The 27,493-nt window shown below is 39.2% G+C and overlaps 1 protein-coding gene across 1 annotated transcript; it reads left to right on the forward strand.

Moving 5' to 3' along the window:
- Nucleotides 1–559: 559 nt before the first annotated feature.
- Nucleotides 560–19,580, forward strand: LOC129186672 (RNA-binding protein 10). The gene is made up of 23 exons (XM_054785151.1): nt 560–683; nt 1,186–1,235; nt 2,746–4,240; nt 4,317–4,406; nt 6,488–6,557; nt 7,334–7,407; nt 10,497–10,571; nt 12,020–12,305; nt 12,379–12,536; nt 13,173–13,276; nt 13,352–13,421; nt 13,496–13,553; nt 13,635–13,675; nt 13,771–13,882; nt 15,100–15,197; nt 15,272–15,622; nt 15,703–15,852; nt 16,294–16,353; nt 16,497–16,724; nt 16,798–16,872; nt 16,951–17,069; nt 18,495–18,546; nt 18,626–19,580. The coding sequence occupies exons 2-23, from the start codon at nt 1,189–1,191 to the stop codon at nt 18,719–18,721; spliced, it is 3,909 nt and encodes a 1,302-aa protein (XP_054641126.1). The 5' UTR covers nt 560–683; nt 1,186–1,188; the 3' UTR covers nt 18,722–19,580.
- Nucleotides 19,581–27,493: the final 7,913 nt, after the last annotated feature.

Genomic DNA, 27,493 nt, shown 5'->3' on the forward strand with positions numbered 1-27,493 from the left:
TTGTATTTTCCATTTCTGCTGCTGTTGTTGTTTTTCCAGCTATTTCAACTTTCTTATTGTAATTTTGACATTATTCTCGCAAAAGTATAGCTTTTTCTGCAATTTAAGTTTCCAAAAATTTAAATTTAATTCGTTGCTTTCTTTGTTTCACATAAAATGAAAACTTTTTTTTCTTTCAACTTTATGTTACTAAAATGACGTTATTTTTTCCAAGTAATATTACGTTATTCCCATAAAATTACAACTTTGTCTTGTTAGATTACTGCTGATTTTTCCATTTTTGCTGTGTGTTTTTTTTTTTGTAAAATTATATCTGTAGAATGTGCACTTAAAAAAACAGTTGCGGACTAGAAATGGCCCCAGAGCCGCAGTTTGGACACCCCTGTTTTACACAATTGTATATTAAGTACGAGTATATATATACACACACACACACACATATATATATATATATATATATATATATATATATATATACTGTATACTGTATATATAATTCCCGCCCACTTCGACGACCCTGAATAGATGTTTGACGTGCGCATGGCTCAGATGAGTACACCGGAAGTCTTCTGCTGCGTGTCTCAGTCACGTGACTCGCTGCAGCTTGTTGCTGTCGTCGTTGAGACGCCACCATTAATATTCGCCATTGGAATTAATTGACGACATCCTCCCGCGTGTTCGAGGTTGGTACATAATCAATCTGTCCACACAAAAATGTCGGCTGTAATTCGATATCTGAACGTGAGCAACGCGCCTCCAAGCCGCCAGTGGTTTAATGTTAGCCAAGCTAATGCTAGCAATATGCTAGCAGTCACGCTACGGAAACATTCGTCTTTTAAATGTTCTTCATCATGGTCCGTTGTTTGCCCTATTTAGCTGTACCCCGTAATAATAATTCTTATTGACAAGGTCGGGTATATTTGAGTTTCCACACCAAGATAATAGCTTTGATGGCGACGGGCTAGCCGTAAGCTACAGTTAGCGGGCCTTTCTTCAGCTTGTGGTGATTGACGTCAGCAGCCATCTTTCTTTAAAAATAACGCTCTCACTGGAAGGAAAGCGACACTCCACACCAGAAGGACATAACAAGACTATTTCCATGCTCAACCGGTTAAACGAATGCTCAGTTTTGTTTGAAGCGTGTCAGTTGAACTCATTGTTTTCTTGTTACAATAATGTCTGCAGAAAATGTGGGATGGACCAGGGCAAGGACCAAGAGGAAGACCTCCATTTAGGTAATTACTATCATCCCTCTTTGGTGTTTTGTAATGATTTCCACATCTTACCGGTTACTCATCAGCCAAGGATCTTGATCATTATCCTCTTTCATGCACTGCCTGGCGAAAGAAGAAGTTAGCACCCGCATTTAACTACCGGTAAATACTACCGGGTGTCACAAGAGGAGACATACACAAGATTGAGTCTACGAGAAGGAGATGAAATGAGATTTTAACATTACTTTAAGAAAACTATATTGATTTTTTTTTTTAAATCTAAGAAGAAACAAAAAAAAAACGAAAAAGAAACATTGTCAGGGAAGCAGAAGACAAACATGTACAAATTGTGTTTTTTGGTTGTTTTTTTTTTTACAGTGGTGCATGTGCGGTGTGCATTTTACCTGAAATATCACCATTCATCCATCCATCCACCAATATTTTTTTTCTGCTTTTCAGAAATTAAATGACTAAATACCAATATATTGTCATATTTTTTCATTGTACTTTTCTTAAAGGAAAAGTGCACTTTGTTTGGAATTTTGCCCATCGTTCACAATCCTTATGTGAGACACGAACACACATCTTTCTCTTTTCTGTGCATTCTTAAGATATAAAAACAGCTAAAAAGAGACAGCTAATTAATGCATGTAAGGGGATAGACCTATTCTGCCTATAAAGCCTTCTGAAAAAAACTCCAAAAAGCACCAACAACACCCATTTACATAATGTGACCTGCATATTAACCAAGCTACAGCAACATTATTATTATTGTTATTAACATTGCTATGCCCAAGAACTACGTTACTGGCGTAGTGAAACCTCGTCACACCACACTGGCTAGCTACGAGCTGGCTAGCGACTAGCTTCACTACACACTCGCTCGCAATGCCTCAGGCCACTAACAAAAGGTAACGCTACATATTGGAGCTGCCGCCACTGCTGCTGTGGTTTTGATTTTGGAAAAGTTAACGCTAGGTGTAGCATTCCTTTCTATCTTGCTATGTGAAATCAATGCTCCCAGGAAGGAAGTTCCACAAATGCTTAAAATGAGCAAAATACTTGAAGTATTACATGTTATCATGAATGTACCTGTTACTACGTGCTCACAGCGTGGATATAAAACCATAAACCTGTTGGAGATTTTTTGGTGTGTTTTTAATAGCAGGCTTTCTAGGTTAATCCATTACGTGCATTAATTACATGCCCATTTTTAGCTGTTTTTACATCTTTAGAACACACACCTCACGCGTGTGGCATTAATAGGTTTGGTACACTTCCCCTCCTTCGGTACGATTAGAAGAGGCGGGCCAGTGAACGGCACAATTTCATGCACATGCACGCACACAATGTAGCTGAGTCATAGAATGACTGTAGCTCAATTTTAATTAATGGGGTCGCTCATGTCGCAAGTAATAAATGACAGCCACCACCTTTCACAATAGAAATAATCAAAACGATTTCAAATAGAAAAATTCACAAGGACGTTGATGCTCTTTTGTCCAATTAATTGTGATCATCTCAATTACAGGGGTAATCATCACGGCGACATGTTTGGAAGAGATCGACCCATGCCTGATTTTAGGGGTCGAGAAGGGATGATGGGTCCCATGGGCCACATGGGTCCAAGACCTCTAGATCTACCACCAATGGACATGAGGAGGATGGAAGGTCCACCATTAAGTTGCCATGACATGGATCCGCGTGATGTGCGTGGGAGAGAACCACACAGAGATTACTACAGACCTGATCATGGGCCAGATTTCAGCTTCCGAGGGCAGTATGATGGTGATGTCGGGGACAATACGATGAATGCACCAGGCTTCTATGGACCTAGCAGGAACTCTGCTGATATGGGAGGCAGAGATATGCAAAATAGCCGATTTATGGACATGGGAGGCAGGGACACGTTTCCCGATGATATGCCGTGGTTAAATTATCCCAACATGGATGAGAGAAGAGGCTTTCCCATGGAAAGAGTGGATAACAGGCATGTGTATAGGGACACGCGGCCTCCAATGGGCATTGGAGATAACAGTCGTTTTAATATGGACATGTCTCCCCGTGAAAGGAGGATGATGGACTTGGACAGAAGGGGACCGCCACCGTTTAATCAAAGAGGTGGCTTTGATTCCGATATGGATTTTAGGAATCACCCTGCACCTCAGGCTGAATTTGGAGGCAGGGAGCGCTCTCCGTTAAGATTTGGGAATGATGTACCTCCAAAGGACAGGACAAGATCTGACATCCCTGTTGATGCCAGTAAGTTGCAAAGATCAGACTTAACGGGTACAGAACACGTGCCCAGAATGAGAGAGGGCCCGGATTCAAGTGGTAGTCCCCTCATGGACTATCGGAGCGGGGAAGAAATGACTCTTGCAGAGGAATGGAAGAAGCGACAAAAGGATAAAACCCCTTACCCAGGTATGAATAAAAGTACAGAAGGTGCATCTGAGCCTGCCTACCCTTCTGGTTTTAGGAGAGATGTGAACAGTAGAGATCCACCACCATTTGCGGAGAGGGACAGACCGCCTTTTCACTTCCCAGGGAAAGATGTCCACTTCTCACACGGTGGCCACTTTGCTCCAATGGGCAGAGACACCGCTGTACAAGACTCTAGACTCGCAAGAACTCCCCTGCCTGGCACTTCTGTAGGAGAAAATAAGGATAAACACTGGCTGGCAGAAAAGGACTCACAAAGTCCACACAAATCAAAGCTTGGAGAACCATTCCATCTAGACAAAAACATGCCCGCTCATGAGAATGTGAAGCCGAATGATAGTTTTAAAGGACTCAGCAAAGGTGTTCCACACAGTGAATCGCAGACTCGGGGCAAGGTGGAAGAACTGGAGGAGTTCCAAAGCAGCAGCATCGTACAGGCCAGGGATCAAGACTATAGAGACATTGATTACAGGACAGGCTCTGGAAGAAACTTTGAGTATAAACAGGAGGATCTTCAAGCAACACAACTGATTAAAGAGTCCAAACCAGCCATGCCTCTAGAATTCAGTGAATCTGGTTCTAAGGTAAGTCTTTTTTATTTTAATTTTTAAGTGTCCAGAATGTTTCACAACTAACTTCTGATGACTACTTGCATGGAAGGATCAGGATTATAGGAACGCCTCAGTGGAGGACAAAGTGTCCACAACAATATCCATATTTGGTATTCCAAAGACTGCTACGATGGAGCAGGTAATCAAATAAGCTTTGTGTGTAGGCCTGTCATGATGATAAATCAATTAACCGCATGATGAATAAAACAAACTTGACCGTCTTGCTGGCCTCAGTAAATTGACGTGCATGCGTGTGTGTTGGTGCTTGCTAGTGTTACAAGTGAGTGTCATGAGGCATAACAAGCAAGCAAATGCAAATGGGTGATTCTCCTGAAAGGTGTTCCAGCGATAATGCAGTTACTTCCTGGGTCATGAAGCACACATAACGACTACAGTGATTTGAAGCCATAGCCATGTGAAAATGTACTGCAAACATACTGAATAAACTGTGGATTCTCCGATCGATCGGCCACTGATAAATATCGGCTGATTTCCATGACACAGCACATGTTCGACTCATGCCAATTTAAATGGCTATCAACGCAGATCACAAAAGCCAATCACCTGTGGCTTGTACTTCTTCAGCCTATAGCGATCCCTGCATGCAGTGTTGTGCCTTGGGTAGTGGCGTCCTCCCACTTTCCTTCACACTGTGCAGGCGTGCCAAACAAACATGTCTGCCGTGTGAAACTTACCTGCCAACACATGATATGAAAAATATCTTGCAGGGGTAGCACGTTAAAAAGGTTTAGTTTAAAAAGGCATTTGAAGAACAAACTCGTGACGAAGTATGGTGATTTTTGTAGCCTCACGGTGTGATCATCAGTTAAACGGCAGCAAATGCAGCCAAAACACGTATGTGCATGACAGTCAGAAGGTTAAGCAAATAACCTGAAAAATTATTGAATTCATCGGACGAGATGAGCAGCCTTTGTCAGCGGCTCTCTCACTTGGAGCCCACCTATGTTCTACCTGGAAGTCCTGCTATAGCTGCACCAATGTACTCTCACATCCAAAGTCTCCTTAAAGAAGGCGTCTCATCTTCTGGAATTTTCACCAGTGATATCTGTTCTTTTGTAAAATTACGTCAAATATGTTATTTGTCTAAATGTAGGTGATTTTATGCTTCTTTTTCTTGTAGGGGTTTCAAAGTGTAGCACAATGAGTCTCCCTTCAGAGACTATACAGTAATCCCTCATTTATTGTGGTTAGTTGGTTCTAGACCCGACCTAGATAAGTGATTTTTCACAAAGTAGGATTCCTTATTTATAAATTGAATATTTTCCTAGTTAGAGCATAGAAAACCTGTGTACAACCGTCTAAATACGGTTTTAACGTAATTAGAGCCCTCTAGACATGAAATAATACCCCGATAGTTATGTTTACACGCATATTACCTAATATAGTAGACATAATTCAGTTAAATTAAATTTACTTACATAGCGCCAAAGCAACAGTTATCTCATGGCACTTTACACATGAAGGCCACACTCATAAATGACAACAGAGAACCAATTAAAAACCCACGTGAGCAAGCACTTGGCGACGGAGGCAAGGAAAAACTTGAACAGAACCCAGGCACTGTGGGGCGGCCACCTGTCTCGACTGATTGGGTTGGAAAAATAGGGTGTAAGGATAGACAATGAAATAAATAATACAAAACAGTGGAACTTGCGTTTCAGCTGCCGTGATTCCCGAAGTATAAGACCACAGTGTGCACTAAACGCGTTTTGGTGCATTCAAAACATGCACTTTCACCAAACCCTCACAAAACGTTATACCCCATTCAAAGTAAACGGTGTATTCCACACACAATGTTGCTAAAAGACAGTCAAGAAAGTGTATATGCAAATGAGCTGACATCTGCATTGACACACAATGTCAATTTAAGAGTATTTCCGGGTTATTTCTCTGTTCTTTGTCAATATTTAGACAATAACAAAAGCGACACGGATTCAAAATCAGAAATGTATTGCTTTTGATGGGGGGGTACTCGCATTATTCTGAAATATTACATTCATGGAAAAATTGCTCTCAAAGTAATGTTGACAATAATATTGTTTACCGGCAATAATTTGTAGGACAATTATCATCCAGCAAAATTTGTTATCGTGACAGACCTATTTGTGTGTGTGTGTGCGCGTGTCTGTCTGTGTTATTGAAAAGCACATTTTTATAGTTATTTTAAGGTATGCTATTATTACATGTTTTTCTTTGCAGATTCTTGGTGCCTTTACAGTCGAGGATGGGGTGCCTCAGCAAGGGATGAAGATTAAAAGCGTTGTCCCAGGTAATGACTGTTTTTTGAGGAACTGTTTGGGGCACTCGATCGCTTACATGTCCCTCGATATTGCGCTCTTTCAAACCTCTGCACTCTTATTTTTTATTTATTTATTTTTTAAAGTTTTATTTTTTTTACTCTCATGGTTGCTTTTGTTGTCTTTGCCCCGTGTGGTCTCGCTCAGTTACACAGAGGGGCAGGGAGGGGGTCGTCCGTCCATAATGCCATCATTTGCCATGTCTGGGGATGTTGGGCACTTAAAGAATGGCCTGAGAACCTGTGAGGAGAGATTGATTGTGTGTGTCCTTCAGAGACTGTTTATGTAGGTCTTGAAAATGAATGCAAATGTCAACAGATTGATGAGGAGATTGCTCTGTCAGATAAGAGTGAAAGTTGTTGTGGGAATATGAGTCCCGTTTATGAAAGGCTGCTTGTTTTTCCCAAATGTACATTTGATGTAAACCTGAATTCCACATCACTGTGGTAAACACCACACAATGTACTGGAATAAAGGTTTTAACACCTTAGATCTTTATCAAAGAATTTCCTGCAAAACACTTATTAGACTTCAATCATCAGAAGATGGACTAGCATTAGAGCATTAATTAAAATGCCGTTTTTTCCTGAGAAGGTATGTATTGAAAGTTCTTTATTGCTGTTTTACAGAGGAATGTTCATTCATTTCGATGTTTTAACGAACTGCTGTCTTCTGTGTTGTAGCAGATGACCGTGGTTACTGGAATTGACTAACAAAAACCCATCTGTATTTCAAATGCTGTCCCCAGGTTACAGCTACGATACGGCCTATGTGGAGTTTTTAAACCTCGAGGATGCAGTCCACTTCATGGAGTCCAACAAGGTGGCCTATCCTCGTCACACTACCAAGGCCGCTCGCCCATCAGGATTACGAGGGGTCGAGAGGGCAATTTTAGTAGATAGGGGAGGAATGGAACAGGGAAAGGGGGCGGGTTCGCTTTCCAAATTGAATTTCTCTGACTGCAGAGATTGAAGAGTCAGTCTGTGCTGTTTTTTTAAACCCCTATAAATCTCCCCATGTTTTACCAACCATACACGGTAAATTCTAATGGATAAAAATAATTTGTTGAGCTATATTTTGAAAATATAATCTAAAATCACTGTTTATAAAAAATAGAAAACAAGACTTTCAATGGCAATGTGCTATTATTTAACAGCACCTTTCACACTACCTAAACCGACAAAATGATGGGAAGAAGTCAAGTCGCTATGTTCCAGGGTCACAGTTGTAATGGAGTCAGGACGGCGCCCGTGTAAAAGCACTTCCTGCAAAGTGTGTGAAGTTTAAAGGAAAAGTGCACATTTTGGGGAAGTTCCCATCGTCCACAATCCTTCTGAGACATGACATGTACGACATTTTGCTATTTTGTGTGTTCTAAATATATAAGAACAGGTAAAAAGAGGTAATTAATGCACGTAATGGGACACACCTATTCCACCTAGAAAGGCCGCTATTAAAACACCTCCAAAAAGCTCCAGCAAGGTTTTATGGTTTTATATCCATGCTGTGAGCATGTAGTAACAGGTACAATCATGATAACATGTAGTACTTGCAGTATTTTGCTCATTTCAAGCCTGAGAGGAACTTCTTCCTGGGTGCATTGATTTCACACAGCAACATAGAAAGGAACGCTACACCTAGCGTTAACGTTTCCAAACTCAAAAACAGCAGCTTTGGCAGCACCTCAAATATGTAGCGTTACCGTTCGCTAGTGGCCTGAGGCATTGTGAGTGAGTGTTTGGTGAAGCTAGTCGGTAGCCGGCTAGTAGCTAGCCGGTAGGGTGTCACTACGCCGGTAACGTAGTTCTTGGGCGTAACAATGTTAACAATAATAATAACAATGTCGCTTGGTAAATATGCAGGTCACATTATGTAAATGGAGTGGTGTTGGCGCTTTTTGGAGGTTTTTTCAGAAGACTTTATAGACTGAATAGGTGTGTCCCGTTAGGTGCATTCTTAGCCGCCTTTTTTTTTTTTTTTTTTTTTACCTGTTTTTATATCTTAAAACGCACAGAAAAGAGAAAGACGTGCGTGTTCATGTCTCATATAAGGATTGTGGATGATGGGCAAAATTCCCCCAAAAAAGTTCACTTTTCCTTTAAATTTGTGTCTCCCGTCCTTTTGTAGTTGAAAGCAAACGCGGCTGTTGAACAAGTATTTCATGTCACACCAGATTCTGACATGGACGTTACCTGGTATCCAATCATCTGCTAGTGGGATGCTGTGTCGCAGTGTCTCGTATTTCTGGGTTCCGTGTGAAATACAGTCTTCGTAAATGTGGGTTCTACTACTACGGATCTGGTACACCATGTTTGGGACACCTCTGTGAAAGAGGTCGATGACGAGGGTGAAAAGTGTCGACCATCTTTTCCCCCTGGGATGTGTTATTACAGTTGTTGAGCAAATTACAAAAAAACGGGGTTGCCATGGAATCGACTTCAAATTTCAAGAGTGATCTAAGATCGTCATCCAGTAACCCCGTATCTTGTAAGAAGACCACATTTTGCCTGTACTGTATGTTTTTCTTTGGCCACGTCTCTTTGCTGTGGCAGCTATACTTTAGTAGAGGCTGTGTTTGTTAAACTCTTGCATAAGGTGACTTAATAGGAGTAGTAAATATTGTAATCAGAAGCGGCTTCTTTGGCTTATTCGGTGTATTTGGTTGACATAGTCACAGGGTCTGCCACACTGGGTCAGAAGCACCTGAGCTGTGGCTTTATCAATGGATCTCTAGACACCCCAACTTGTCATCTTTTGTAACCACCCTTAAAATCTTATACGAGTGGTTTGTGGAGTATGTGGTTCTCCTAGGGTGTTTCCTAATGTGATGCAGGGCACATTTCTGGTCCAAAGTGATGGTTCTCTGGCATCTGAGATGGATTACCATGCAAGAAATTGCAGGCATCGATGCTTTACTTGGTCACTTGGTAGGTTTCTGTGTACTGCACTGATCAGATCCAGTTTGTATTCTTTGCCTCTATCTTCTTTCTGCTTTCCGTTGGGTCTTAAAACAAATAACTGGCAATTATTTTTGTTTTTTATGTTTATTATTTTTCGTCAGGAACTTGCCATTAGTGAAATCTGACCTTGTGGATTTCAGCTTCTTTGCAGTCAAACATTTTGGCACATGCTGGCTCTCACATCTTAAGAGAAGGGGAAACGCTGTATGAATGCATTACTTTTTTTTGCCTTGTTCCTTTTGCCCTTTGTTCAGTACAAAACACAAACGATATTGTTTAGTTGGTAGCTTCATAATCGTCAACGATCCAAATCGCAACTTTCCGTTTGTCGTGAGAGGAAACTGCTGCTTTATGGTGTAGTTTGACTTTCCATGTTTGACTTGGATTGGAAAGGCTTCCGAATTGGATTCAGAAGCACATTTTGGATGTTGAAGTTGTTCTGTTAGTATTAGTTTGCTGAATCCTCCAACATGAGTCAGGTGAATTTGTGTTAGACCTGATATATGATGGACATGATGCCTGATTGGATGGAAAGTGAACATTCATTTGAAGTTAATAAGCAAGCCAATCTGTCACTTTCTCTCCTTGAATTTGCTGTTTGTGATGGAAAACTGTCTACCTTTGGATTATGAACGGATTGTCAAGACAAATTAATTAAGAGCTTGGTGGTTTCACTCAGTGGACACAACTTGGTATATTAGACGAAGATGGCTCATTTTATGAACTACTACTATACTGACAACCTCAACTTGCAGTTTTAGTTGTAGTTATTACACAGTTTACTCAAGGGGGGGTCTTATTGCCTGTTTTAAGGATGATACTGGATCTTGGCTCAGCATACCACTCTTAAGTATTCCTCCCATGGTGCACTTTGCTTGTCACTGGTATTTTAGACAAGATTTACACTTTTTAAAGAATAATTCTGAATGAATGCGTGTGCTCTTGTTGCAGGGGTCCCTAAAGGTTGGCACTAGAGCTGTCTCCATGAGCTACTCCCATCCAGAAGAGCATGATAGAAGTGTTAATGTAAGTCTAGACTTTCTCTTTTAAAGTACAGTTATCCCTCGTTTATTGCGGTTAATTGGTTCCAGACCCGACCACGAGAAGTGAATTTTTGCAAAGTAGGGTTCAATATTAATAAATGGAATATTTTTGTAGTTATGGCGTAGAAAACCTGTTTACATAATGTTACCGTTTGTAACATTATTAGAGCCCTCTAGATATGAAATAACACCCCTTTACATCTGTATTATCCGATATATTAGATATTCTAAGACAAATAGGACATATTGGACCTAAATAACAGATTCACATGTTAGCGGGTTCTTGTTTCCTGCAGTGGCTATTGCCTCATCAATGTGTTGTAATGATGGCTTTACACTTGTATTACCCAATATAGTAGGCATAATAAGAGCAAATAACTAGGGATGCTCCAATCGGGGTTTTATGCTGCCACTTCCGATGACCATCATCCATGAGTGAAATCGGCTGATACCTGTCACATGTATTAACTGTATATTTTTCAATTCATTTATGATGAGTGTTATTGGCTATTGAATTTGAAGCAAATATTCTTTGAACCTTTGATGAGCTACTCAAAATCAGCTAGCGAGCTAGGCGACCCCTGTGATAGTATCGCCATCATAAGGCTTTATGTTCGTGAAACAACCACACACAAATAGTGTTGGGAGACAAGAAATCAATAGTATCATGCACAATTGTTCAGTGACAAATGTTAGTACGTACCCCATGAAAATAATATCCACTTCTCCTTGGGGCAAAAAATGACCTCCAAACTTTGCATTGCTTGTTTGTTTTAAAAACACAACGTCACTGTGGTAAAAAGTCACATCTAGAGTCTGAAGACCAAAAGCTCGGCGGATAACTCAATGCCGCCAGTGACAGACATTACGGAAACTGGACGATACTAATCGGTGGCTGATTGATCAAAGCATAAATAAGCCATTTAAGACGTAAATAAAACTCCTCCGCATGTGTCACAGTAAATGTGTTCCTTAGGGGACCTTCGTGGCAGGCGGACTGACGTGTGGAGGACAGGAAGTAATGTTGCCATTTCAGAGTTGAGTTTTAGCTTGTTATGTTGTTGGTGTGCCTGTTGTGGCAATCACATCTTGTGCTTGTCTCACCGAACAATTACGGACACCTAGTGGCCAATGTAGAATACTACATTCACGATTAGAACGCTTCTTCTGCCTTGTATTTTAGTTCACTTAAGTCATTTAGCAATTTTTATACTTGAAAATACTTAGTTTAGGCCAAGAATAAGTACAATTTGCTTAAATATGCACTTAAAAAAAGTAATAATAGGCTGTAGTCCACCACGAAACAGCGATCATTTATTAATTAATTAGTGGGGGTGCCATGTAGCGAGGGACGACTGTAGTCTCTTGAATAAATGAGGGCAACGAAGGACCTCCCATGAATGTTGTCCTGACATCCTTCCTGTTATCTAGGAATCCCATCAGACCTTACCTTCACCCCAGCAGCCACAATTGTCCAGACCTGAGCAACCCTTAGAAGAGTCCAGCCTAAATGGGTCCACACCAACAGTCCCCGCTGAGCCTTTACCCCCCACCCAGTGGCAGCGCAACTCTGACCTGACCCCAGAGGCCTGGCAGCAGCAGGTGGACCAGCAGTTTCAACAGCAAGAAAGCGAGAAGCAAGCAGAGTCCTGGGGCAACCATAACACTGCCCAACATAATGCCCATCAGTCTAAATCTGTCTTTAAGGATAGTAAAAGTAAGTATTCTTGTCGTGTCTGTTCTTCATTATCATAGCAGATAAACTACACTTTGCCTTCTTCTTCCTGTAGCCATGATCATAAAAAATATAAAGCCCACCACCACAGTGGAGACTATCCTCAAAGCCTTGGATCCCTTTGCGTATTTGGATGAGAGGAACGTCCGTCTCATCAAGGCCAAGACGCCCGGAGCAAAGTGCTTCTGTTTTGTTGACATGGACTCTCATGAGGTTCGTTCTTCATTCAAATATGTACGCAACTTGATGATGTGGTGCTGCCGGCTTTGTCGGGCCATGGCCTTCAGATTTCACTGGATCAGTTCTCAGCAGAGTGTGAAGCAGCCGGGCAAAGGCAAAGCTCTCAATTTAACAATCGATCTAAGTTCCTATCCTCACCCCTGGTCATGAGCTTTGGGTAGTGGCAGAAAGGAAAATGGGTACAAGCGGCCGAATAGGGTTTCCTCCGAAGGATGATTGGGCTCTCTCCCTTAGAGATTGGGTGAGAAGCCCCGCCATCTGGGAGGATCTCTGAGTGGAGCTATTGCTTCTCCACATTGAAAGGTGCCAAGTGAGGTGGCTCGGGCATCTAATCAGGATGCCTCCCGGACGACTTCTTAGGGAGGTGTTCAGGCCTCGGGGAAAACCGAGGACATGCTGGAGAGACCATATCTCTCAGCTGGCCTGGGAGCACCCCCAGGAGGAGTAAAGTAGGAGAGGGAAGTATGGGTTTCTCTGCTCAGGCTGCTGCCCCCTGACCCAACCCAAGATAGAAAAATGGCGGGATGGTTACATTTTTGTCATTATGGCAGCATTAATCGCTCTTTTTTTTTTTTTTTTTTTTCCCCCACATTGATCCTTCTTTTGTAGCAAGTCACTCGCTTGGTTGATCTCCTCCTGACAAAGCCTGTTCCCCTTTATATCGACGACGTCAGGGTGTATGCTGAGGTTGCCAGACCCCTAAAGAACCAAAAGTAAGTCGTGGTGTTGCATTGTGTGATTTGTGTGAACATTCCTTGACTTGAATTCACGTTGTCTCTCTGTTTCAGTTTCAGACGAGAGCCTGACAAACCAAACAGTTCATCCCCGGGATATCCACCTCCAGCTAGCATGATGGAGGTTGGTTTTGTTATGCATGTAACACAAATTGATAAAAGTGGACCCCTTCAGACTATTTCTCTCTGGCTTTTCAGCAACAGCAGCAGTTGTACCGCCCGCCACCTTTTTTGCAGCCACCTCCTGGAATTCAAGGTTGGACCTTCTCACTCACTCAGCAATTCTTTTGAGCATTTAACATCAAATGATCTTATAATTACCTGTCTTTGTCACCAGCTGGCAGCAGTAATCCACCTGTGTCTACAGACCCCAGTCAGGTAGGGTTGTCAAAGCCAAGCATGCACACTAAGATTGGTTTTCAGTTCAAACAGGACTCTTTTCTTAGCTCAGCGTTTCTCCTAACACCTCATAGGGAATGGGCTACGACACAAGCCAAACTCTGGATCCGTCCTACCATGCAGCTGGAGCTCATCTGGCTGCAGATTCCACAGCCAGCCTAGACCAGTCACAGAGCTTTATGTATGGTAAGAACACCTATTGCACATTCAGCATTACTTTGTACGTGGCAACCCACTCAAGTTGATGCAAACATTCTTGTAGTAATGTGCAAGCCATGAACGATTCATTTGAAACTGTCATTTACTGTGTCAATTATTTATTTATGGCACACCTGAAAAGCGTGAAGACTAGTTTACACACTGTTTGCATTCTGTTTACGCATAAATTACACACTTGCCATGCAATTTGTGACCAAAAATGGTGCGCATTGGCACGAAATTACCACGCTCCCACACGACTTAGTCACACCTTGTCAAGTACTGTTTTTGTGTAGTGCACGACATTAGTACACGTAACACGCATTGTTGCCACATGGATATGTATTGTCACCACCATCACTTCCCGCATCAGTGAAGCAGTCGTGGCATTATTTGGTCAGGCTGTGTCCCGCGTGACGCCACGCAACAGCAGGCATCACCCCGTAGCTTCATTAATTTCTCTATTTGCAAAGGACCTACAACATGTTGAACTCGAGAAGAAGCTCATGCAAAAAAGAAAGGTAAGTGTATTTTCTCGCAGCTGCAGGTAGAAACTGCAAAGAGCAGGAAAAAAAAGAGCAAAACGGACAGTGTGGGAGAGGGAATTGCTTACGAGAAGACATCGCTTTGGGTGTTATGATTAGTTATTGACAGAAAATCACAAGGAAGATCCAAGAGGCTACAGAAATTGAGAATTCCCCCTGACGAGGCAAAGAGTTGGTGGAAAAGTTAACCCATTCATGTTAATGATTTGCAGAGGTGTGCTTTGATACTCACCGCCACCATTGTTCGCACATAGGCTACGGTGCGTTCATGGAAATTATGCATTCCACAATTTTTTTTACATTTTTCTAATTTTCTTTGCACACTTGGCATGCAGCCCCTGCACAGTTTACACCTTCTTCACACCTGTTCACCGCCAATTTACTCATTGGCACACAAAGTTGCGTACTACTGCAGGGACAAAATGGTGCAAGCATAAACGCCGCTTTATTCACCCCTGCTACCACTAGCTAAATAAAAAACTACCGCCATTTGTAAAAAGTTGTTAGTCCAGTGGGACTGACCAGTTCACTTCAGCGAGTGACTCATTAGATCTGGAGTCAGCAAAAGGAATGCAGTTCCCCATCCCTGCATTCCTGACCATTGTGCATGTGTGTGGAGTTGGTGATTTTACTCATGGAGAGACCTCATCTGTCTGTCAGATGCTGACACCCCAGATATGTCAAACTACCTGTACGACTCCACATCAGGCTTCTATTACGACCCTGAGACCACCCTGTACTTTGATCCTGGCTCCAGGGTGAGTGTACTGGATCACAGTGTGTATGGAATAACCCAGCCGTTCCAATGGCTAGTTAACAATTGTTTGTACAGTACTTCTACAATGCTCAAAACCAAGAGTACCTCTACTGGGATGCGGCAGCTAAGATGTATGTCCCGGTGCCTGGGGGGACCCCCGCGGAGAACCAGCCTGTGGCGATGACCGCCGAGGACCAGGCCATTCTCTCTAACCCTGCCGCAGACGCGCCTCTGGACATGAAGAAACCATCAGCACCTCCATTTCCCACCACGGCTCCTCCGCAAGCACTCATCTCCAACGCCAGTGTCAATCAAGAGGCCGTCCCGAGTTCAACCCCATCTTCGGACAAGAAAGAAGACGACGAGTCCGCTAGAAAAGACAAAGACAACAAGGAAGAGAGGCCGAAAAGTCTTGCTGCTGTCAAGGTTGTTCTTTGATTGTGTACCATAAAAGACGCACTAATGCATGCAGAGAAGGAAGTCAAGTAATGTCTGTTGTTTTGCAGATCATGAAAGACATGGAGCGCTGGGCAAAGATCCAGAACCGCCAAAAGGAAGGCGTCCGCGCCCCGTCTCCTTTGCTGAAAAGCGGAGAGGAAGACGATCGGAGACAATCCAAGTCCGCAGACGCCGGTTTTGCAATTTTTGAGAGGAAGGTGAGTGTGCACACATTACATACATCTCGGTCTTAAGAAGCAGAAAGTTATCTGTATCGGTTTGAAAAAAAAAAAAAAGATATCATGCATCTCTAAAAATAATTGTGCAAATACACATTTATTCACAAAAGATTAGTGAAAATTGAGTTTTCCTTTGCTCAAATATTAATGTTCAACTCTCCTCGTGCACCACCGGAGAGTGCAAGTCACATGTTCCAAGCGAAACCACGATGGTAAGCCCAGGCAGTACTTGCAACGCTAAATCTTATTTGAGGCGGTACTTGGTGTAAAAAAGTTAAAGAACCAGATGCACACAGCTAATTTGTAAAAATTTTCATTGCATGGTATAACTGCTGTTTTACCATGCACATGACAATAAAACTCCTCTCTCTCTTGAATCTTGAATCTCTTGAAAAGTGCACTGTTGTTACGCATTCACAGAACTCAGCTGGTGAGGATCTCTTTAAAAAGCCTCTCGCGCCACCTAAAAAAGAGTCAAAGGTAAGCACTTCAATGTCATCTTTAACTGACCACACACAAACACACATTCACTGAGCAGCATAAACACTGATCAAATGCAATGGCAGCTTTGTAAAGATGTTCTATTAATAGCGATGTCTGCATCGTCTTTCTTCCCGCCTCAGCGGCCAATGGGCTCCTTGGGCATGTTGGCGTCAGACTACGCTGCCGGGAGCGACGAAGAGGTGGAGGAGGACAAGGAGGACGTCGCAAAGAGCGGCCAGGCCAAGCAGTGTGAGGACAAAGAGGACAAGCTGACAGACTGGAAGAAGATGGCCTGTTTGCTGTGCAGGAGACAGTTCCCCAACAAGGACGCTCTCATACGCCACCAACAGCTCTCTGACCTTCACAAGGTACTCGCTGCCGTTCTCCAGAAGTACGTATATCCATCTGGAATATCCTTTCATGCTTGTTTGTCTCTCTCAGCAAAATATGGAGATCCACCTGAAGATCAAGAGGTCAAAGAAGGAGCTGGAGGCACTAGAGAACCAGGAAAAAGAAGTAAGTCAAATGAACAAAGTGGATGTGTGCGTGTGTGTAGCCCGTTCCTAAAAGATGAGTCAAACATTTTCCACACAGCTGAGTAGCAGAGAAAGTGTCAGGTCACCGGAACAGAAGAAGAGGAAACACCATCACCACCACCAGCAGCAGCAACAGCAACAGTCACAGCATCATAACACCTGGGCTGGAGGATCCAGGTACAACCATCAGCACCTAACCTCTAACCTCTAATGCAGAGGTGGCCAAACTTTTTCCAACCAGGGCCACATACAGTTTTTTTTTGTTGTTTTTTTTTTTGTTTTGTTTTTTTTTTTTTTACATTCTTCTTAAACAATACATTTTCTTCTCGTAATATATTCACTTTATTCCCATAATATAGTTTTCCCCAACCTAATTTTGTTACAGCTATAAAGCATATTTTCTGTAATATTTCAACTTTATGCTACTAAAATGACGTTATTTTTCCTCATAGTATTACGAGTTTGTCCTCGTAGAATTGAGACTTCTCTCCTCGTTAGAATAAGACTTTTATTCACGTAAAATTACAGCTGTTTTTCCATTTCTGTTTTTTAATTTGCCAAATATTTCAACTTTCTTCAGTAATCTTCATAAATATTCTTGACGTTATCCCTATAACATTATAACTTTTCCCCACCTAATTTTACAAAAAAATGTTTTGTTTGCTTCTAATAATATTACGACTTAAAAAAAAGTTCTTTATTTCAAGTCTATTCTACTAAAATGACATTCTTCTGTGTAGTACAATTGAGCTTGTTCTTGTAAAATTGCAACTTTTTTCTCTCGTTAGGATACGACTTTATTCTTGTACAATTTCAGCATTTTTTTGTTCATTTTTACTCTCACTTGCAAATGATCTTCTCATCATATTATGACTTTATTCTCATCATACATATGTTGACCATATTCCTATAATCTAACTTTTTTCCCCAACCCAATATTCCCCAAAAATACAACTTTATTTTGTTTTGTTTCCTGCAATATAAATAAAATGCCTTTTTTCTTTAATATTACAACTTCATGCTACTAAAATTACATTTTTCCTCAAAATATTCCAAGTTTATTATTGTTCAAATTGCGACTTTTTGTCTTGTTAGAATATTTAAATATTTATACATAATAAAATTAATTCATTTTAATATTTTGACTTCATTCTTGTAAAATTACTGCAAATTTTTCAATTTTTGCTGATGTTGGGATTTTTTTAGTTTTCTTTTTAAATTATATTTTTTAGAATAAGTGGAATGTGATTTTTTTTCTCTTAGTATTTTGACTTTATTCTTGTGAAATTACAGCCATTTTTTCAATTTTTGCTGTTTTTTTTAATTTTTTTAAATGATGCTACTAAACCATTGATGTTACTACCATTTTTCCTGTAAAATGATGACTTTTTCTTGTTGGCTTCAACTTTTTTCTCGTAATATTCAGACTTTATTCCTTGTAAAATTACTGCATATTTTATTGTAGTTTTCTTGTTAAAATGATATTTTTCGAATGGGCTGCGGGCCAATAAAAAGACAGGCACTTAGGGCACCCCTGCTCTAACACAACGTCCGCCTTGTTTATAAATTTGTAGTGTTTCACGTTGACCGCTTTGTCCTCAGGGAGACGAGTAAAGTCGGCGAGAGGCCCGGTTTAGGCTCTGAAGCTCCGCCTGTGAGTGTCACGCTTTTATTCTGACATTTACGTGGTTAATATCATGAGTTGTTGTCATGTTGTTCTTGGTTTTCCACAGCGACGTCAGAAGAAAGAGCACGCGGCTTGGGACCACGCCACCTACAAGCAAGCGGTGCGCAAAGCCATGTTTGCACGCTTTAAGGAACTGGAGTGAAATCAGTTTGATCGTGATGTAACCAGAACACACACGGACGCTGCAGAGGAGCCTTGATGTCGTATCTTGGGCGGTATTCATTTGGCCATTATTCATGTACTTTAAGAAACACTTTGATTTGTCTTACTTGGAAAAAAATGTCCAAGCTCGCTGGCCACGGTTAAAGTTTGTTTTAAAGCTTCAACTTTTTTGGGTTTTTAATTTTGTCATTTTTGTGTGAATGTTGTGTCATTGGCACATTTTTTCATAAAAAAAAAAAAAAAAAGATATGAGCTAAACGTGTTTTGCTTGTTTGCTTGCTTGTCTGTGTCAAACTACGAGTACACGCATTTGTCCACAAGGGGGCAGCATGACCCAATGATTGGCTTCCATTGACGATCATTCTGCATTTAAACAGGGGCGTCAAAGCGGGTTTCACTGTGGGCCACGTTGCAGTCATGGCGAACCTCAGAGGGCCACCTGTTAATGTCAAACCATACTCATTTTCAAGCAGTTTTACCAATGAAACACAGTGTTTGAATGTACAGTACACGAGCATAGAATGTTTTACTATTGCAACACTACTAACCTAACACCACATGATAGCATGACACATTTCATTATTAGCATTTTCACTTTGTGTTTTACCAACAAACTTCCCATTGAAAGAAGTCAATGTGCCAAGTGGACAACTATTACATAATTCACTTTTTAATTTGGATTTGACAGCAACAAGAATAAGACGGATACATTTAGCAAGAAAGATGGATCTTTGTGATTTCAAAAAAATATGTTTTAGAAATATTTATTTTTAATTAAGAATCAATATAACCTAAAAGGTAAAAGAATAAAATTAAAATATATAAATATTGTTTACAAATATATAAATATAACAAAATAAAAAAAATTGTTTTAAAAAAATTAAAAATCAAAAATTTTACTTAAAAGGTGAAAATAAAATGAGATGTAATTTTATTTTATTTTTTTACAAATATATGAATATAAAGTTAAAAAGATAAAAGTTACACAAAATAGATATAAAAAATATAAATATAAAGTGAAATAAAATAAAAAAAATCTAAATATTTTTTAATTAAATATAACTTAAAAGCTGAAAAAAATATTGTTTAAAAATATATTAATATATTTTAAAAAGTAAAAAATGTAAAATATATAAAAATATTTAGAAAAATAGACAATTGAAAATATATTTTAAAATTTTTAATTTATTATAAAATTATCAAATATTAAGAACATATTTTTTAAAAGTAAAAAAAATCAAAAATATAACTTTAAAAAAGTAAATCAATAATACAATAAAAATTTAGAAATATATATATTTTTAAAATATTAAAGTAATTTAAAAAAATCTTTTTGGTTTGCATTATTTGCAGGCTTTTGCAGGTCACATAAAACCATAAGGTGGCACCCGGGCCTCGAGTTTGGCACCTGATGTTCCAGAAGCATTCAGTAAATTCACCAGTTCAGGAAAAGCCAAGCACTGCTTCCACCGCTTGTGGTACGCAGGCAGCATCAGCGCTACACAGGACGTTAAATACATCCCGCATGTACTGTGCGTGTACTGTATACTGTATTTCAATGATACAGTACATGAAATGTGTCACAAATAAACTTGTTGGATACACAATGAGGCTTAACTGTGAAAATATACAGTATGTAGCGTGGATGTTCCCTTCTCACCGCAGGACATGAAAAGACGTCTTTACTCTGACCTTTTAGTGCCGGGAAGGAGGTTCACTGCTTGGAGGCGAGGGCGTGTGTTTGCACGTCACTGGAGAACTGCAGTCAATGACAAAACGCTGTGTGTGTGTGTGTGTGTGTGTGTGTGTGTGTGGTGGGTGACCTTACACAGAACCGCCTGAAGACATGAGGACACTTGATTAGGTACATGTGCACAATGAGCTCCGATGCCTGTACAAAGATAACGATGCTCAGTGTTTAGGAGGAGAGGTGTTCATGTAACACGCTGGGTGTTGTTTATTAGCTGTGAAGGTGTACCGAATACTGTACTGTCTTTGTGCTCATTATGGGGGCTCTTTTCATGCGCTACAGTGAAAGTGTTTGGCTAAAGTATGGAAAAGAAATGTTTTCTCAGTAAACGTCACCATCTGAGCATTTAGCGTTAATGCAGGGGTGTCCCGACTTTCTCCAGCGAGGGCCACACAGTGAGAAATGAAAGAAAGCAACTTTGCCGCTTTGACATTTTGTAAATAGACCGCATGCGAGGAAGTTGTACAGTATGTGTTTCACATCTCAGCTTTGTGGTAGACAGAAGGTGAAAAAGCACATTATCAGTAACAACTTCACTCTGTGATCTTTTGTTTCTACATCTTTGCCACCACCCCCCCCCCCCCCCCCCCAACTTTCTTCTTAAATAATCTTTGTCAATTTTCTTCTCGTAATATTTAGATTTTATTCTCATAATATTTTGTCCTCATTCCCATAACATTGTAACTTTTTCCACAACCACATTTTTTCAAAATTGCAACTTTAGTTAGACTTGAGTTTTTTCTTTAATATTTCAACTCTGTGCGACTAAAATGACATTATTTTTCCTTTTTTACATGTTTAATCTTGTAAAATTGCAACTTTTTTCTACTAATATTTTGACTTTATTCTTGTAAAATGACAATTGTTTTTTTACATTTCTGTTTTTTATTTCCAACTTTTCTCAACTTGCGACTTTTTTCTTCTAATATTTTGACTTTATTTTTGTAAAATTGTTTTTTTTTTTACATTTTCAAACTTTTTAAACTTTCTTGTAAATTTTCTTGTAATTATGACATCATTCTCATAATATTTTGACTTTCTAATTATTATAAAATTACAATTTTGTTTGTCATAATGTTACGACTTCTAAAAAATAACCTCTTCTGTCTTGAATATTTCAACTTTATGCTACTAAAATGACATATTTCCTTATAATGCTACAACATTATTCTCGTAAAAGTACGACTTGCAACTTTGTTCTTGTAATATTTTGACTTTATTCTCGTAAAATTATAGCTGGTATTTTCCATTTCTGTTGTTTTTTTCCAACTATTTTCTATTTCTTCTTCTTGTAATTACGACTTTATTCCCGTAATATTTTGACTTTATTCTCGTAACGTAACTTTTTGCTGCAACCTCATGTTCCACAAGTGACAGCTTTTTTATTATTAGAAAATCTGAATTTTGTGTGTTTCTCAAAGTATTACAACTTTTAAAAAAATAACATCTTTTTTCTGTAATATTTCAACCTAATGCGACTAAAATGACATCATTTTCCTACTAATATTACTAGTTTATTCTTGTATGATTGCAACTTTTTTCTTCTACTGTTTTGACTTTATTCTTGTAAAATTATAGCCCTTTTTTCCATTTGTGCCTCAATCACGGCCCTCAAACTGTGGTCGGAGTGCCACTGGAGGTACGCAGGAACACCAGAGATTTAAAAAAAATTTAAAAAAAAAATAAAAGAGTGGTTCCCCATATCCACACTTTTTATTGATATTGATTTCATCCTCCAAAAATGGACAGTTTTTTCCGCAGCTCCTTCATCCGTTGAGCGTAACGCTGTAATAATGTATAAACGTGTGCTAATGAAGCATAAAATGTACAGCGTAGCAACATAACATAACGTCCGCGTGCAAGATGGCGGCACTCGCTTCTCCGGGCGACTTTCTTACATTCCGGCCTCAAAGCTTGCAGCAAGGCGAACGTTAAAGTGGATGCACATCTACTGTACATGTACTGTACTTGTACTGTACATGTACATGTACTGTACATGTACAGTACATGTGCAGTACATGTACATTTACTGCACATGTACTGTACATGTACTGTACATGTACACTACATGTACTGCACATGTACTGTACATGTACTGTACATGTACTGCACATGTACTGCACATGTACTGCACATGTACTGCACATGTACTGCACATGCATGATGATAAGTCGCGGAGGCACGTGGAGACGTGGTTTGGAGACACGCCTCCAGAAAAAGGCTCAGCAGGAAACTGGAGCAGCCGGTCTCCTCCATGCGGCCGTGAAAGAAAGAAAGTGTTTGCAAGGATGAAGACGTCATCGCCACAGTTTGATGAGAGACTTGTTTACGTAAAATAAGCATCTGTAGGTCACCTTGTGGCGTGGCCACAAAGCGACGCAGATTTGCATAGAAATGGACTCTTTATCGTCCGCGTTTATCCACGTGGATTTAGCCCGCATGTTCCAGACTTCAAAGTCAATCACTGCTGGGACGAATACGCTCCTCCTTTTTTCCCGTTCGACTGGTTACGACCATCGCCGTCGTCACCATCATGTCTCCAACGTCACACACAAAAGTTGGACGGTTTGGATTTCACCCAACGTTTTTGCTTCCAAAGGCAGCCCGTAAAAATGTCACGCACGGCTCACACCTCCCCCTCCGAAGCCTTCTGCTAGATTGACCTTGATGTTCTCTTATTTTGTACAATTCCTACACTTGTCCTGAAAATTTCACATTTTTCTAAAAAAAAAAAAAACCCTCACTACTTTGTTTGAAATTCATTTTTTCTTGTATTTTGTTCTTTTTGGTGTAAAATTGCTACATTTATTGCTACATCTAGTCTAGTAATATTCAGATTTTTTTCTAGTATTTTTTTGTCTTTGTTTGTGTAAAATTGCTACATTTATTCTCGTAATATTATGATTTTTTTCTAGTATTTTTTTTCTTTTTGGTGTAAAATTGCTGCATTTATTGCTACATCAAGTCTAGTAATATTAAGATTTTTTTCTAGTATTTTTTTGTCTTTGTTTGTGTAAAATTGCTGCATTTATTCTCATAATATTGTGATTTTTTTTGAGTATTTTTCTTTCTTTGTGTAAAATTGCTACATTTATTCAAATATTACGACTTTTTCTTGTGTTTATTTGTGTAAAATTGCTACATTTCTTCGAGTAATATTATGTTTTTTCTGGCTTTGGTAACAAGAAAAATGAGAATAAATAAATTACAAGTTTATCCTCAAATTTAGTCATTCCAAAAAAAACAAAAAACGCAACTTTGAGTAAAATTTGATTTAATATTCACTGTCTTTAAAATATGTCGTTTTGTTTCTTGTAATGTTATGACTTTATTCTTGTAAGCATAGGACTTTTTTTTCTATGTAAAATAATATCTTCTTGTAAATTATACATTTTCTTCAAAATGACAACTTTATTCATTTTCTGGCTTTGGTGACAAGAAAAATGACAATAAATGACACCTTTATCTTCATTTTTTTCTTGTAATATTACTACTTTATTCATGTAAAATTCCTACTTTTTTCTTGAAAGTTCTCCAAAAATTACTTTTTTTTTCAACAAAAAAAACCACAACAATTTTTGTAAAATGTCTTTTATTTCTTGCAATATTATGACTTTATTACCTCCTTGGCCTTGCCTATTATTCACGGAATGAAGCGTTGAATATGAAGCGTGTCGTGAGCACCGGTGCAGGAACAAGATGGTGAGTGCAGGTGTGAGGTTTGCATCGCATGATTATTATTCTTACCTTCATGACTTTTCCATGCTGTTGCCAGTAAAGCTGTCAACATGGCGGCCTGTGGGAACGTGTGCGACGGCTTCTCCATGATCGCCAGGCTTTATTACCGTCATCATTGCAGGTTATCGGAAGCGGAAGGTTCTGATCTGACCACTAATCTATGCGCCACATGCTGGCTTTGCTCTGTCATTGCATGCAAGTCCATGATATGCATCACAATAAGCACGTTTTCTTCTTTCTTTTGCTCTGAAGTTTCATCGTAAATCCTACAATCCATCCATCCTGCTGATGGTCTCCTGCCACTTTGGTGTTTTCTAATTTATGTTCATTTCAAGAAACAAATGCATCTCAGCTTTGTGATATTCAGGACGCTAAGCGAAAAGGCCTATTATGAGTATGAGCTTCGCTGTTTTTTCCCTCCATTTTTTGCTGTTTAAAAAAAAAAAAATCCACATATTTAAACTTTCTTTTAAAATAATCTTAATCATTTTTCTCCTCGTAATATTCTGACTTTATTGTCAGAGTATTTTGGCTTCATTACCAAAATATTAGAACTTTTTCCACAACCTAATTTTCCAAAAATGACAACTTTATTTTGTTTGATTTTTCATAATATTACAACATTAAAAAATTCTTAAATTTTTCAACTCTATGCAAGTAAAATTATATTATTTTAATTTCCTCACAGTATTCAGAGTTTATTCTTGTAAAATTGCTACTTTTTTCTCCTGTTTGGACTTTATTCTCGTAAAATCACAGTTGTTTTTTCTCATTTCTGCAGTTTTTTTAAAAATTATCTTCAACAATCTTCGTAATTTTCTCCTTGTAATATTAGGACTTTATTCTCTTTTTCCCCCCATTTTTGATGTTTTTTCCCCCCAAATATTTCAACTTTCTTTTTAAATAATGGTCGTCACTTTTCTCCTCGGAACTTTATGACTTTACTGTCATAATATTTTGGCTTTATTCCCATAATATAACTGTTTTCCCAGCTTCATTTTCCAAAAATGATAACTTTTTTAAAAAGATTTTTTTCTTTTTGTCAACTTTATGAAACTAAAATTACATTTTTTTTTTGTCGTGATGTGTTGTCGCTCTGCTGCCGCCTGCTGTCTGTCTGTTGTAGCGCACGCTGCCTTGATGAGGCGGGGCTGGCGTCACACGCACACGTTAGCCATCATCCGCTGATGACCTACCTGCTCTCAAGGTGTGTGAAGGCAGCACTCCGGTGCCAGATTGTTCTCTGCTCTACGCCTGCAACCTGCGCCAAACCCGCCTTCCTGTTTCGCTGCTTGCCTTCTGTTTTCGCTCTACTCGTTGGTTGTGAGCAGTTTTGATTTTGTCATTCAGCGTTATCCTCCGCTGGTCGTCCAGTAGGCTGCTAGCCGTTCTCCTGCGTTTGTTTCGGCAGCGTTTTCCGTTCTTTAGTGTACGTTTTTCCCCTGCAGCAGCTTTTTGCTGGCAGTGATTTTTAGTTTGTATTTTTGTGGCTTTGCCTCTGTTGTCTGTTTTTCGGACTCTACTACTTTTGTTGTACTGCACGTTCACACGAAAAAGACAAAAAAAAATAAAGTCGAAAATAAAGAATAAAGTCGTACATTTTTACGAGAAAAATGACGTAAATTTATGAGAAAAAAGTCATAATATGAGAATAAAGTCGTAATATTAAGAGAAAGTCGAAAGTTCACAAGGAAAACAATCTTAAATTTATGAGAAAAAAGTTGTAAATTTACGAGAAAAAATGTAACTTTTTGAGAAAAATGCATGCATTGGAGAGAAAAGTTGTAAATTTACAAGAAAAAAGTCGTAATACGAGAAAAAAGTAATACTTTTACGAGAAAAAAGTTGTAAATTTACGAGAGAAAAAGTCGGAAATTTATGAAAAAAATAAAACACAAGATAAAAAGTCATAAATTTACAAGAAAAAAATTTGTAATATTAACTTTGCCTAAGGCCAAAGGTCACATAAAAAAAGTCGTAATACGAGAAAAAAGTAATACTTTTATGAGAAAAAAGTTGTAAATTTACGAGAGAAAAAGTCGGAAATTTATGAAAAAAATAAAACACAAGGTAAAAAGTCATAAATTTACAAGAAAAAAATTTGTAATATTAACTTTGCCTAAGGCCAAAGGTCACATAAATCCTCTCTTGTCATAGCTGTCCCAGGTAATGCCTGTTACACGGATTATTAAAATCTGAGATTTCGACAAAAAGTCATAATATTATGGAAATAAAGTCGTAAATTTACCCCGCCCCCTCCACACGCCCAACGCAAAGGTCACATAAGTCCCCCCCTTTTCACAGCTGCCTCAGGCAACTTTTTTTCAGTTATGAGTAATATTACGAATTTTTTCTCATAATTTAATGACTTTTTTCTTGTAAATTTTTGACTTTTTCTCTCATAAATTTACAACTTTTTTCTCGTAATATTATGACTTTTTTCTTGTAAATTTACAAATTTATTTTCGTAAATTTGCAACTTTATTCTCATAAATGTACAACTTGTTTTCTCATAAATTTACTTTTTTTTTTGTAAATTTACACGTTTTTTTCTCATAAATTTGCGACTTTTTTTCTCTTAAATGTACAAGTTTTTTCTTGTAAATGTACAACTTTATTCTCAAAATCTCCGATTTTGTTCCCGTGTGTGGCCCCAATACTCCGTCATATTGATTCATCTATGACAGCAGTATGACCAGTGTGTTTTATGAAGTGAGTACTTTCATTTTCTTATTGTTTTTTTCTCACTTTTCTTGGTGTCATGAGCACTTTAAAATGGTTAGCATCGATTCTCGGAACGAGAAGGAGAAGAAGCCTCCATCAGCTGTGAGTGGATCCAAGAAAGCCTTAAAAAAAAATCACATTTGAATGAAATTGCAGTTTTGTGGTTTGCTCTGCTTAAGTTAACATTTGGAGCGGCGGCTTCTTCATCTGCTGGATGCTTTTAATCACAACCAAGCGTTCTGTACTGGAGGCATGACGTCATGCGGCAATCAGCTTTGCAGTGGACGCGCTTGGACACATGCTAACACTTTTGTCCCTGAACATGCTTCGTCAGCGACACCTGCACCAATACAAAATAACAACTCTACACTACTCATCTTTGATTGACACTGCCAGAGAGCAGTCGTTGAACGTATCTTCACCGATCACATGCTTCATAAGGAGCTGTGAAAAGTGACCAAATGTGCCTCCAAAGAGCTTAAGTGACGAAATTCACAGCGTCTACCTTACAGGTCAGAAATATATCTTCCTTGATGGATG

Source organism: Dunckerocampus dactyliophorus, chromosome 8, assembly GCF_027744805.1.
Source record: "Dunckerocampus dactyliophorus isolate RoL2022-P2 chromosome 8, RoL_Ddac_1.1, whole genome shotgun sequence".
In the NCBI taxonomy this organism is placed as follows: Eukaryota; Metazoa; Chordata; class Actinopteri; order Syngnathiformes; family Syngnathidae; genus Dunckerocampus; species Dunckerocampus dactyliophorus.